Source organism: Oryzias latipes, chromosome 3 (genome assembly GCF_002234675.1).
Source record: "Oryzias latipes chromosome 3, ASM223467v1".
Taxonomy (NCBI): domain Eukaryota; kingdom Metazoa; phylum Chordata; class Actinopteri; order Beloniformes; family Adrianichthyidae; genus Oryzias; species Oryzias latipes.
In genome coordinates this window covers 17,853,800-17,867,316 of record NC_019861.2, presented here as the reverse complement: position 1 = coordinate 17,867,316, position 13,517 = coordinate 17,853,800, and the positions used below count along the sequence as shown (strand labels likewise).

At 38.6% G+C, this 13,517-nt stretch overlaps 1 protein-coding gene across 1 annotated transcript; it reads right to left on the bottom strand.

The window, feature by feature from the left end:
- Positions 1 to 598: 598 nt before the first annotated feature.
- Positions 599 to 10,460, bottom strand: LOC105356856 (polycystic kidney disease protein 1-like 2). Its single transcript, XM_011489943.2, has 23 exons — positions 10,088 to 10,460; positions 9,397 to 9,501; positions 9,286 to 9,311; positions 9,149 to 9,182; positions 9,002 to 9,066; positions 8,836 to 8,898; positions 8,575 to 8,733; positions 8,361 to 8,479; positions 8,146 to 8,269; positions 7,936 to 8,058; positions 6,886 to 7,105; positions 6,605 to 6,783; positions 6,292 to 6,522; positions 5,979 to 6,080; positions 5,272 to 5,450; positions 4,792 to 4,938; positions 4,487 to 4,689; positions 3,549 to 3,736; positions 3,343 to 3,475; positions 2,645 to 2,840; positions 2,313 to 2,532; positions 2,159 to 2,243; positions 599 to 1,530 (listed from the first exon to the last, which is right to left on the bottom strand). Exons 1-23 carry the CDS (start codon positions 10,431 to 10,433, stop codon positions 1,484 to 1,486), a joined length of 3,294 nt encoding a protein of 1,097 aa, XP_011488245.1. The 5' UTR covers positions 10,434 to 10,460; the 3' UTR covers positions 599 to 1,483.
- Between the last annotated feature and the right edge of the window lie 3,057 nt (positions 10,461 to 13,517).

The window sequence follows — 13,517 nt, the reverse complement described above, 5'->3', positions numbered from 1 at the left end:
CTTTGAGCCTGCTCCTGTGCTAGTGTCTCTGTTCTGTCTTTTAGTCCAGCTTTGTTAATTTCAGGTCTCCGTGCTGTTCGGTTCTTCATTCCCAAGACCCATTCTTGGATGTCTGCCGCTAATGGTTTCTGGATCTTGTTCCTGGAGGTCCTAATGTTGTGCTCTGAAGTTCATTTGTCACTGATCATTGCTGTGCTCTTCTATCTTTCTTTTGTATTTCTCCAGTTTCTTAGCTTGTTCCAGACCCACATGTGTCCCAATCAATATCGCAGCATGTCCTGGTACACCAACCAGACCTTGGTGCACACCTTGGTCATCCAGGCTCATATCAGATCCAGGAGGTTTGCCATAACCAGAACCCAGGCTGGCCAGGTAAAAGGAACCTCAGGCAAAATTCCTTAAAGATTGAAGAGGTTTGAATAGATTTTTTCCTCTTTTGTTTTAAAGTTACATAATTCTGTCGTACAGGTTGAGGTTCGACTTAAAATAAAATTACTACATTTAATCTTAACAACCTGTCATAGGATGTTTACATTTTTTTGATCATTAAGAGGTTGTTTTGTTTACTGAGTTACAATAAAAAGTCACAGAGCAAATAAAGATCACAATGCTAAGAGGTCCCTTTATTAAAAGTCCATAGATACAGTATCAAGAAATAAAACCAAAATATTCTTTATGATTAAAATAGGAGCACAGAGGAACACACATGAGGCGTTTGAAAATAGAAAAACAAACTTGAAAGTAGTTTGGCCTTCGTCATGAATGATTCAAAGGGTGGCAGACTGACTCCTAAAGAAGCATCCATGAATGATGAAAAGGTTTAGTGTGCACTTTCAGCATGTATCACAGTGACTGAAGCAAAATGTGAAGAAAAAATAAAGTGATCAATTAACCATTAGCTCTCACATGTTCAATTACATAAGTGCACCTTTTTAGCCAACATTTCATAGTTTGCATTAATTCACAGACTGTGGTTGGTTGTTGCTCCCTGTGATGCAGTAGGGAACCTCGAGTGCCAATTGTGTACCTGTTAAAGTGGGGAATTTGTGTATCGATGATAAATATGAAATTATTTTCTCATCTCCAAGATGAAACAACTAAATAGACCTAAATTCAAGCCGTCTATTAAGATTTACATTAAAAATATATATTATTTTGCTAAACTATTATTTCACTTACAACCAACCATAGATGTCCTGCAATCTCCTGAGAACTGGCAATTTGTTTTTAGCTCCTAAAAAACGCAGCAGTATTTTTTAATGAAATTGAACATCTAAAAGCTTCAGAGAATCCACAACAGTTACTGACATTTAACATTGTTACTTTAAATTAGACGATAACTGTTACTTGAAATTTTGTAGATGTCTAAACACCAAACTTTTATATATTGAGTAAATTCTTCAGAAAGTGCAAATATAGTAGAAGATGGATGCAGTGGTGGGTTTCATGGGGAAGGAGGTCGATCCGGCGCCACGATTGGTCTTCACAGTGACTCCCTGCCGGTGTATTTTCTGCACCGCTCTTGTTGCGCTGTTTGATAGGAAGGACACTGCAGTTAGACATATACTGTATTACGCCCCATTTAGACTTAACCCTTGTGCTATCCTAGGCACTTTAACGTTGGGAGTTGGGTCATCTAGACCCACTAGACAGTGTGCTGAACCTTTTTTTTTTCAATGATTCTTTCAATGATTTCAATGAGTCTTCAATGATTCTTTTGATTCTTTTTTCTTCAATGATTCAATTTGTTCAATGATGGGTCATCTAAGCTAGCACAACAGTTCTAGAGGTGCACAACTATACTTGCAAGAGAGATGTTGCTTAAGGGACCCCCTGAGGAACATTTTTGCTGTGTAATGAGCTTGATTACACAAGGCTAGAATGGACTGGAATGGTAACTTCAGTCGAGTTCATCAATAAATCATTTGTGTGCTAAATAAAACTTTGATGCAGTCCACAGCTGATTTAAAACTACAAAAGTTAATCTGTTGACGTTTGTGAGAAAAGAGGTTGGACACAATAAAAAAGATTGCAGAAGAGGATGCAAGAACCTCATCTCTCTTGCATTATTTGTAAGAACAGTGTCCATCAGTGATCTGTGGACAAAAACCTGCAAAACAAAAGGAATGACAGGAAAGCAGCTCAATGTTTTCGTCACCTGATAGCACCTGCTCTGCTTCCTCAGTCTCCTCCACAGCCACTGGTTTTAGCAGCATGGCAAAAAACACAGCAACGCCTATCACCTGTGTACAAACACAAGCCTCAGCTAGGGAACGCAATGGAAACGACTCGTTCTGTTGTCTCCACCTCACCTTCAGAGGCTGCAAAATGAAGATGCTCTGAAACAACGACAGGCCCAAAGTCATAACCCACTTGATGGACTTCTCCTTGCCGTACTGAAAACCGTACAGCAGGGTGAAGTAGGTGGATATTGCACTGATGGACAGCAGCAGGAACCAGCCTATGAACACACACCACCAGGGCAGACGGCAGCCTGTAGACTCCTTCTTCTTCCTCCTCACTGGTAGAGGGCTTCAGAAGAAATGTGAGAGAACATGAAAATGGGGAAAGGCCTGGACAAAAAACAAACCTCCACCAAACTTAAGGCTAGCAGAGTTGAATCTGTGTACATGTCACGGCTTACCAGTTGGCCAGGTGGCTGCTTAAGACCATCTCAGCCTTGCGAACGAGCAGGTTGGTAGTGCTGAGGGTGTCCTGGTAATCCTGCAAACTTGGGAAGTGTTTTCCATCCAGTTTCTCCAGACACATGAGAAGGTGGCAGAGAGCAGCCAGGAGGAACTTGCTGCAGTACACCAAGTGGTTGTCACTCAAACTCTCACCTGTGGTGATGATATTCAGAGATAAGTTTGTATTTTCCCTTTGAAACTCACCTGAGCAAATTAGCAAAACATTAAAATATATGTAGGCTGTGGGTGAAAATGTGGTGCGCCGAAGACTTTCTACTTTTTCTTTCATTATTATATTATTATTGTTGTTTTTTATTTTATTTAATCAATTCCCCATATTTGTCCACCTTAATTGAAAATTTTTATAGATAATTTCTGTTTCCTGGGAAACATTTGCTAAACAATTACAAAATTAATTTGTTGTTTTGCCTCATGTTGTTGTCGATGCCTCCAAAAGAAGCATTGAAGTGCTTGGAATCAATTTTGAGCATAAATTTTGTCAGTTTCATGTCGATCAAGACATGCATTACCTTATGTTTGTGTGCATCATTCATGAACTACAAAAGCAAACCTTTAAACCTTTTTCTTAACCACATTAAGGGTGTGTATTTTTATAAATATTTTATTTATTTGTCAAACCAAATAACGGAGCTACCTTGCATGTAGTGGATTAAGTCATGCACCCTCTGCAGGGCAGGACCGAGGTCAGCAGCAGACTCCAGCCCGACCATTCCTGACACTTTGTTTCTCGGACTCATGCTCAACAAGTAAAGGAGCTCCTCAATTTCCTGGAAGCAGAAATGAATCAGTCAATACAGCAGTTCACGACAGTAAATGGAAGTATGGAGAAGCAGAGCGCACCTTCAGGATTGTTGGTACACTGATTGCGGAGGCTCTTGTTTTCTCAATGCCATCATCCTTTTTAGATGTTGAAACCACCCGAGGTCGGATGCTTCTGAAGATGGTGATGATGAGAATGTTGATTGGGAACATTAGAGCAGCACTTTCCACCGCCACCATGAAGTCCTGCTGAGTTATATGCAAAGATCCTGGAAACGGGAGAGAATTAAAGAGATGAGAACAGGTCCAGATCCAAAAAACAACCAAATTTAGAAAGTTTACGAGGATTTCCGAAAACGTAACGCCTTAAATCTTTCTTCCGACTGCAATGAAATTCTTATTATTAATCTTTCTTTAAGGGACTCTTTTCATGAAAAATATTTTATGACAAATAGTTCATTTTAAAGGAAATGCAAAAAGTATTTTTTATTTCCTGAAGTTGGAGAGAACTAGCAGTGCTTTCTTTAGAAAGAGCCCTTCATGTATAAGCAGTGAGGCTTTGTGGTTTGGGGGAAAAGTGGTTGGTTGTTGTATCTTGTGTGTTAAGAGAGGTTGGTTCTTGCTTATTGCTGTCCTGACTTGTCTTTCTAAGCATTCACTTTTTTTTCTCCATCTCTAGTTCTTTACTTTTTCTAATCTCTATCCAGATGATAATAATCATTAGGATTAATAATTTGTTGGTTTTGTGTTTGCCTGTTTCAATCAGCTTATGATGATTCTAAATAATGAGGCAGGACCCCCCCCAAACGGATGATGGTGCAGCCTGATGTCGTCCTTTGAGGTTGACTGATGGGTCAGAATGTCATTTCCCATGTCTTCTAAGCTTCTAATTAAACAGTACTCCTTTGTTAACCTATTTTTCATATTTTGTAGGTTCATTTTTGTGTGTATTTCACAATGTCCTCCCTGAACCAAAATTATCTGATGCTGTTCAACAAATGAGAAGACTGTGCAGTCACCTAATGAGAAGAGTTCTGGTGAATTGAGATCCTCAGGGATGTTCCAGAAGGCGATGTTGATGGCCATAGTGCATAGGAGCAGGGACATGCAGCAGGACACTCTCTGTGCCCGCGTGAAGGGGCTGCGTGAGGGGGGATCCCAGATGGACACCCAGATGTGTTCGTCCCTAAAACCTGTTAATGTTCTGGTCTGAAAGATGTTTCTAAAAAATATGAAACATTGAAAATGACAGATCATTTAACAACTAGCTTTTGCAAGAGCTGAAAGTGTTTGTATAATGAGATTTAAGATGCTAGACTCTAACCTGAAGCTGGCAATCTCGTTGTTCTTTGCAACGTTGAAGGTTTTCTTGGTCATGCCGTCCGCTCGGTCAGAACTCAGCCAGCAGTCGCAGAAGAAGTGAAACACTTGATGGTTTTGAAGGTCCTGTATGATCACCTTCTTAACATACCTTGGGATTATGGGAATTCAGAACAGAGATAAACATTTACCATTAAAAGTATTTGCAGATCAACAATGAAAAAAAACAAAAACACTAATGTATGCCATTTTTTTTTTGAGCACCTGCATTAATTCCCCTGAAACCACCCATGATAAATGTGCAATACATTGAAAATACTGCATCAGTTTTGAATGTTAACTTATCAAAGTTCTTTACTAGGTGGATTATTTGTGTCACAGTACAGTACCTATATATTCTCCATGTGTGTATATATATTAATTTTCCTGCAAGATGGTACAGCTACAGCACATGCTTCCTTTAGAGTTTAAAAACATTCAGTACCATGATGGGTGGCCTCCGGAGTTGTCGTGCTGCAGCCGCAGATGTCGCACTTCCCCCAGAGGGAAAGGTGTAGACAAGAAAAACATGTCGCAGGATCCTCTCTCAAGGACAGGCTTGTCGGGATCAGTCAGGTGGTGGATGCTGCTCTCTGCATCCGAGCCAACCAGCTTCGCTGTGACCTGCAGGACAGCGCAGACAAACAAGATTTTGAAGGCAAACATCAGCAACCATCAAGGTGTGTGCAGGCAGAAAGTGCTTATAGCTCTGCATATGCAGAATATACAGTTGATCGGTACCTTTGCACAGAAACATATACTGATTTTAAAAACTAAAGAAAACAATAAAATTCATACAGAATTCAACACACTGCAATAGGAGTGCAATTTAGATATTCCATAGAATGACAAAACTGTAAGACTTTGACCATCCTGTCAAAAAATCCAATACATTCAACAGGAAAATTCAAAAATACGCTGGTTAATAGTTAAAAAATTCATTTAATTTCAAAATTAAAAAAAAAGTCTGAGTAATCTCACTACTTTCTTAGTATAACGTGTGTACCAAAAGGGCGGCCATGATTTAGCACCATTTCAAATGGCTGCATATTTAAGTTGCTCCCAGTTTAAACGAAAAAAATAATTTGAAAACATGTACCAAAAAAAGTGTCAAAATGTCATAAAGATGTTAAAAAGTAAATAAACTCTTACATTTGCAGAAGTTCCTGCATTCTTGCGATGCCCTGTTTGGACACAAACCAGGTAGTTGTACTGAGCTCCTGGGTGGCTGTCCTCCAGCAGAGTCATCTTCCTCTAATAGGGTGACATAAAACATGAAACCATTTTAAAAATCAATATGGTTTGGTTTATTATTAACCTGGAATGCTGGTCAATTATACACCCTCTCTTCTTAGGTGGCCTCCTGAATTCGTATTGTTCAACTGTGTTGAATCCTTATACCCTAAACAGCATTAAGCATGTAAAACACATCAACTAATGCTTGTTAAAAGAAGACAGCCCTGACCTTAGAGCGTGCCCTGCGGTCAGCATAGCAGGCCCACAGGAGTGTGATCAGGTAGAGAGTGAAGAAGGAGCACAACAGGGCAAGCACCACGTAATTCTCATTCACGGTGGCAAACAGCTCCGCCGTGCGAGAAATGTCCACTTGGTTTGGCATCACAAAGAAGGAACTCCCAAAGAGGGTCAGGTGGTTGCACATGCAGTGTGTGAGCACCGGGCTTGTCTTGTGTCCCACCTGAGATGAGCACAGATGAGCCATCAAACCACTGCTACCATGATGCTAAAGCAGCTCATATTTTGGATTTGTGTCCACCAACCCTGCAACCGGCGGTGCTCCAATTTCCCGTGTGCGTGTCCCAATACACACACTTGCTCATGTGAGACGTCACCGTCACTGTCACGCCCAGTTCCTGTGTCGAATTAAGCCTTGTGTCAACATACCAGATCCCCAGATTCTGCTGGAACATTTCTGGGGTTATCATCCAGCGATATCCTCCTACAGCAGAAATATATTAACCTTTAATGTGACATCAAGTGCATAGACCTGCAGAAATGACAGCTGAGGCTCACAGGGCAAGTGTGTTGAGGATGAAATTACCTGTTTGGTTTAAAACTGTTTTGTTAGTGAAATAAGTAGAGTTAGGGGGTGAGTTGTAGGACAAAGTCACAACAAAGGAGGCATTGACGCTTGGCTCCACATCGAAGATGACGGTCACCTCTGGGTCAGAGATGTTGAATGAAGTCACCGATTTGGTGTCTTTTTCCAACACGAACGTGCTGTTAGCCACAGACGAATTATCCGAGCGGCGCAGGAATATCTGAGGAAACACAGAGAGCTCTCCAGGCTGACTTTATGGATTGGATAAATAAAAAGACTGAAACATCAACAAGTCTATTTTAAACATTTTTGTTTGACTTTTTGAAATGATCCCATAGGTCATAAAACAGGCGTTCAGGCTTGTTGGCATTTCTTTGGCTGGCTCTCATTGTTTTGCTTTTTTTCCATTCAAACATCAGCATAAATATTTTTCAGTTTAGTTTTTATTTGCTCTTGTAACAAAAGAGTGAATTGTTAAGTAAAAGTGGCACAGCTGTCATTCTTGGTGTAAAACTGAAAATTTTATTAAAAACCAAGTTTTTAATTTTGTACATTTTTGTTTTTGCTTTTCCTGCTTCAATAGAGCTGGAATCATTTCAATGAAAGGTTTAAACCAGTTTTATTACAATATGAAAACATGAAAAGGTTTTGTTGTTTGTTTTGCCAAAAAAGATTCTTATTAAAGCTTATTTCTCCAAAAATTGTCGTGTTTTACGAATCATTTTACTGTGCAGGAAAATACGTCAATCTTGTAATCATTATACATATTTGTTATTATAAAGTTTTGAGAACGTACCTACAAGAAATCCTTAAAGTATTTTTTAACATGTGTCGAAACTATAAAGAAACAATAATATTATGTGTTATCAAAAACTCTTAATGCTTTAAGAGATATTCCTTATCAGCAATTTTGTTGCAAACCATTTAATGAAAGTATTCATGCAACACAATTTTTCCATTCACTCAATTGTTTTGACTTTTATGGATGTATTTCTCTGAGTTATCAGTAGGAAAAGCACAGTTGTAACCGCACTCTGTCAGGGAATTTACCTCAATCATCTCCGGAAGGTTTGACAGCTCAATGTTTGAGCCTTTATTGCTGAGCACCAAATTACAAACAGTTCCTGAAATGTTGTCAGCAGAAGGATAAGGACTAACTGACATAGTGGTCATCTAAGAAGGAAGAAACCGGAGTTACAAAAAAAATAAATACAGATGCAGAGAAAACAGAGAGTTCACATCCTGGGAATCCAAACCTACCTGGGCGGTGACGTCACTGTAGTTCTCAAGTTGCGAAGACAGCGCCGAATATGGGGGGAGCTTAATGTACTCCCCATTCTCCTCTGAACCCAGCACTGCATTGTTGAGCTCTTGGGTTTTGTAACTGATGACGTTGGAAACCAAACCATTACATAACAGCAAGAAAAGAAGAGTATGGAGAAAAATCTATAATTAACATAAACTGAAATACATACGCTTTCTGATAGATGGTGCCTGTTGGATGCTTGATGACAGTTTGACTGAGGTTTGGATTGTCTTGACCTCTCAGCAAAGAAGCTAGCTCAATAATCTCAAAGACCTTCTCATACAGAGACTGGAAAAGCAAGAATAAAGGTGACACCATTGGACTAGGAAGACCCAACCAGCATCAAAGACCTTGCAAGTCAAAGTTAATTTCTGTCCACTTACTTGAGGGTTTGGCTCAGTGACCAGGTCACATTTTTTTAGTGAAAGACTCAAGATGGCAAAGCTGCTGTTAATGATGCCGCTTATTTCATCTGGATCTGGTAAAATTGATAGTTTTTGTGCTTTTTTCACAACAGCCAACAAATACTTAACAAACTCATCCTGTGAAGCAACAAAATACAGAAAGTTTTTTAGAACTTAACGGAGAAAATGCAATGGAATCATGCGCTTTTTTTCGTGGAAGGAAAAAGGAGGAGTGCCAACCTGTTTATCTCTTGTGGGCTCTCCGGCTGTCGTCTCCATTCGTTGGAGTTCTGGCCCTGCAAGCTACCAAAGAAAAACTGCAATTATGTTGATGTAGATGATCTTACAAAATGCACTTTTACATACTCTTAAATTCTTTTTATAATCAATTGTAGTATTTGCTTACTCTTATTAGTTCAGAGATGTCTTCAATATTTGAGGCCACGTCCTTTAAAGAACGTCTTCTGAGTCCTGGAAACAAAGCATGTGAGTGTTTAGAAGAACAAAAAAGAGATGAAGCAGTTTACAGTAAGGATCACAGAATCTCACTTACGAGGTTTGCCCGCATTATTGGATAAAAGCATTTTCTGAAAAGAGAACACATTAAAAAAATTGATAATCCAAAATTTCCACAAGCTGTTTCCTAAAGACAAAATGTGGTAAGTGTTTTTATTAAAATTGTCATTTTACCTTTGTGCTTGTTGGGGAACTTACACCTTTTAATGATAAAAAGTCACTTTTAAACTCATTGCAAAGATGAAATGTGAGAATGTGAAGGATCAGAGCATCAGCTTTACATACGGTGGGTGCAGAGGAAGCCCCGCGTCTTACTGCAGTCAGATGACAGCACCTTAAGAGGATTTAGCTTAATGTATCCACAGGAATCCATGGAAAAATCCCTATCATCTGGCATGAAAGAGAAGAGCTTTAGACTTGCATTTCAGGTCAGTAGTTTAATTTACCAAAAAATTACTGACCTTCACTTTTGATATTTAGATATTATTCCTGTATGTTATATTTTTTAAAACCTGATTTTCCCCTTCCTGTGTTTAAATGCTTAGAATTTTTTTTGCATATGTAAAACAATTTGCCCCTTTAAAATGTCCTAAACAAATGTCATGACCTCGCTGTAAAGATGGCAGTCAGGTTAAATTGCTGTTTTTTTTCCAGGAAAAAAATCCATGCAGTTTTATACGCCAACAAACTGAAATTATGCCTATTTTGCACAATAAACAACCTCTTTTTCTGTTTACTAAATGGCACAATTATTTTTGTGTGTTGAATTAATAAAAATCATTTTCTTGTCTAGCCTCAAGTCACAGACTTTAATTTCATCAAGAAAAAAGGACAAGTTTTTAAATTAAAATGTGAAACTTACATTAAAATATGTTATAATTTTCAATTTGATGCCTCAGTAATTTACATATTAAATCTAATCAATAAAAAAACAAGCACATTTAATAACATTTTACAACAATAAAAGATATCTTACTCAGATTGGGGTTTGTGCTCTCAACTCGGACTCTTTTTCCCATCCACCAGGTCATGTTGCTGAACCTTCGTTCTTGGATAATGCTGGTCAGGAAAACCTTTGCTGGGCTGTTCAACTCCTGTAGGAGCTCCCCTCCTCTCTCTTCACAGCTGCTCATGGCCTGGAACCAGGTCTTTGGTTCCACAACAAATTCCAAACAGAGATTTCTTGAAATAAATTCACATGGTGCTGGTTGCTTCTGGTGTGGACAGGCCTCTGATCTTTCACCTGAAGACAGACTTTCAACAGAAATCCACAAAAAGATGGAGGTCCAGAACAGCGTAGCCATTGTTGATGCAATGTGCATGGCAAACACACTTAGTGCTGAAACTGAACAAGCAACGAGTCACTTCAGTCTGTGCCCTGGAAATGAGAGAATTTCCTTGAAGAAAAAAAATCCTCTGCATCTGTTCTAAATACTTTAGGAAAATCACTGCAGACAATCAAAGAAGATGCAAAGTGAAGGAATCACTACTGGCTCCAAAATATGATTCAGGAGTTTCCTTCAAAACACTGACTCATTGTTTTGAACATTAAAGGCTTCATAATTAACTATAAAGTAAATTATTTCTGAATCTTGATAAAAAGGGGAACCTTTTTTTACTTTAAACAATAGAAGAAAATGAAATTAAGTCATTAATGTCTTTTCATGAGATTTCAATTACCAAAAATTAAACTATTATAAACTACTTCTGTTTAATGAAGTGATGACAGTTAAAAAATTGTCAATGTTTATATTAGATTAAACCATTTTAAAAAATACTCTACTGTGGCATGTTTTGGTTGGCACTGTATTCTGTTTTAACCTCCTGAGACCCGGCCCAGTCATTTATGTCCTCTATAATGGACATTTTGTTTACCTGTATATTTTATATTTTTAAGAGATACCTTTCAAAATCCTACTCTACTCTGTAGAAGACATCCTGGTCTTTCCAGTGATGTGTCATGTGATGAGTTTGCATGCTGGAAACTTTAAGTTTTACCTCTACCAAGATGGCTACCATACCATTTACCAATTTTTATGGAAAGGTGAAAGGCAAGTCAAATATTCTGTATCTATTCCTTTTTTTACCATGATAATTACATATATTCTTGGTCATAAACATGTTAGGAACAATATTTTTAGATCTGAAAACAATTTCATGGTTTCTGTTTTAAAACAGCAGGCATTTAATGAATGTCCACTGTAGAGGACACCGGGACCATTTTAATGTATTTAATGGCTGCACATGATTTTTGGAGAAAACAGTGAAGCAGAGAGGATTCAATGCCAGATAGTCTGAGAAAATTCAGATTTGGAGCTTTCGGATGATGAAAAGGATGAGAAGGATGAGATTCAGGAAAAAATAACTTGTTTTTATAATTAACTTGATTTTTTTGTGTTTTTTAAACAACCATCATAACACGTTTACACCTGTGCTACCAGGGCGCCCTGCCTATCAAGATGACCCAAAAGTTTGTGAATACTGGTGTCCAATCCTGTACTTTTCACAGTACATTCATAACATTTTCGAGGACCTGTTTTTGATCTAGTTGTGTTCCAACTACCGTGGAATCACACTCCTCAGCCTCCCTGGGAAAGTCTATGCCAGGGTACTGGAGAAGAGAGTCCGTCCTATAGTCGAACCTCAGATCCAGCAACAACAGTTAGGTTTCCGTCCTGGTTGTAGAACAGTGGAGCAGCTCTATATCCTATCTAGGGTGCTGGAGGGATTGCGGGAGTTCTCTCATCCAGTCCATATGTGTTTTGTGGATTTGGAGAAGGTGTTCGACCGCGTCCCCCGTATCCTGTAGAGGATGCTGTGGGAGTATGGGGTCCGGGGAGCCTTACTGAGGGCTGTCCGGTCTCTGCATGACCGGAGCAAGAGCTTGGTTCGCATAGCCGGCAGTAAGTCAAACCTGTTCCCGGTGCATGTTGGACTCTGGCAGGGATGCCCTTTATCACCGGTTCTGTTCATAGTTTTTATGGACAGAATTTCTTGGGCACAGGCAGGTGCCGTAGGGGGTCTGGTTTGGGGACCACAGGATTTCATCTCTGCTCTATGCAGATCATGTTGTCCTGTTGGCTTCATTAAGCCGGGACCTCCAGCGTGCATTGGGGTGGTTTGTGGTAGAGTGTGAAGCGGCTGGGATGAGGGTCAGCACCGCTAAATCTGAGGCCATGGTTCTTAACTGAAGAAAGGTAGTTTGCCATCTCTCTGTGGGTAGAGTGTCCCTGCCCCAGGTGGAGAAGTTTAAATATATTGGGGTCTTGTCCATGAGTGGGGGAAGACTGGAGCGTGAGATTGACAGGGGGATAAGAGCAGTGTCCGTAGTTATGTGGTTGCTGTTCGGTCCGTTGTGGTGAGGAGAGAGCTAAGCCAATAAGCAAAGCTCTCAATTTACTGGTCAATCTTCCTCTGTGGCAGATGGTCCAACAAGTGACAATACAGTGATGTAGAGTTTTATTGTTTTAGAACAAAATTTAATGTTTTTTGGGTGAATATCACTCTAAAGATTTAATCTGCTCCTTTTTTCTGATTTTCCTAATTGACTTCTATTTTCACAGAAATATCGTCCTGTTGTCCCCTACAGTGGACATGTTGGGAAATTTTAAAAAAAATTTTTTTTTTAAAAATTAAAATTGTAAGTTGTTTTTTTTAGGCCCGAATAGATAGGAAATCACACAAAAACAAATATTGGGAGACACTTTTTTTCCTCGGTTCTCAGGTGGTTAAAACTTTGGGGTTTCTTAAAGGGCTTTTTTCACTTGTTGAAATGGCATTTCAATTTTAAACAACAGCCACTGTGAATTAAATGTTTGCTTAATAAAAAGATTTTTGTAGCACACTCATGTGTTAGTATTTTTTTTTCCCATTTGAACTAGTCTTGAATAAAAATAAACTGCAAGTTAAAATGAGGCATGTTTTTTTAATTAAATATTATTTGAACTAAGACTCAGATAGATACATAGATATGCAAACTTGGAAAACTATATTTAGAAATGTACTTCATTAATATTTTTAAAAAGCTTCTTCAAATGCTATTAACTTCTTATGTCCACACTAAATTTAAAATGGGAAAGAGTTTGAATATTGCACCCACTTCACTGTTTAGTTTAACTGATAAGGTATGCCTTTGAAAAGTTTTTTATTTTTCTTTTCTATCCTGATGCATTTTAAATTAAAAATAAGACAAAGAAAAGCCCCACAGATCATTTATCCATAACTTTCTTGAGGTGCTCATTAAATGCACCACTGAGTCTTGCATATTGGTAAAAATAAATAAAAAGAAAACATTAATTTAAAAAGACGAAATATGTTAGCTAAAGATGTGAAATAGTGTTTCGAAAATGTTTTCACTATGAACATTGACTGTATTTGAGAATAATAAACCACACATTTGTAGCATC

Bases quoted from the DNA above. Each gene is read 5' to 3' on its own strand.
- LOC105356856 (XM_011489943.2), bottom strand. From the start codon at position 10,433: ATGCACATTGCATCAACAATGGCTACGCTGTTCTGGACCTCCATCTTT. The intron at 9,502-10,087 runs GTAAGATATCTT...CTTTCATGCCAG, and splicing joins GAGCACAAACCCCAATCTGA to ATGATAGGGATTTTTCCATG. The intron at 5,451-5,978 runs GTAAGAGTTTAT...GCTGTCCTGCAG, and splicing joins ATGCAGGAACTTCTGCAAAT to GTCACAGCGAAGCTGGTTGG.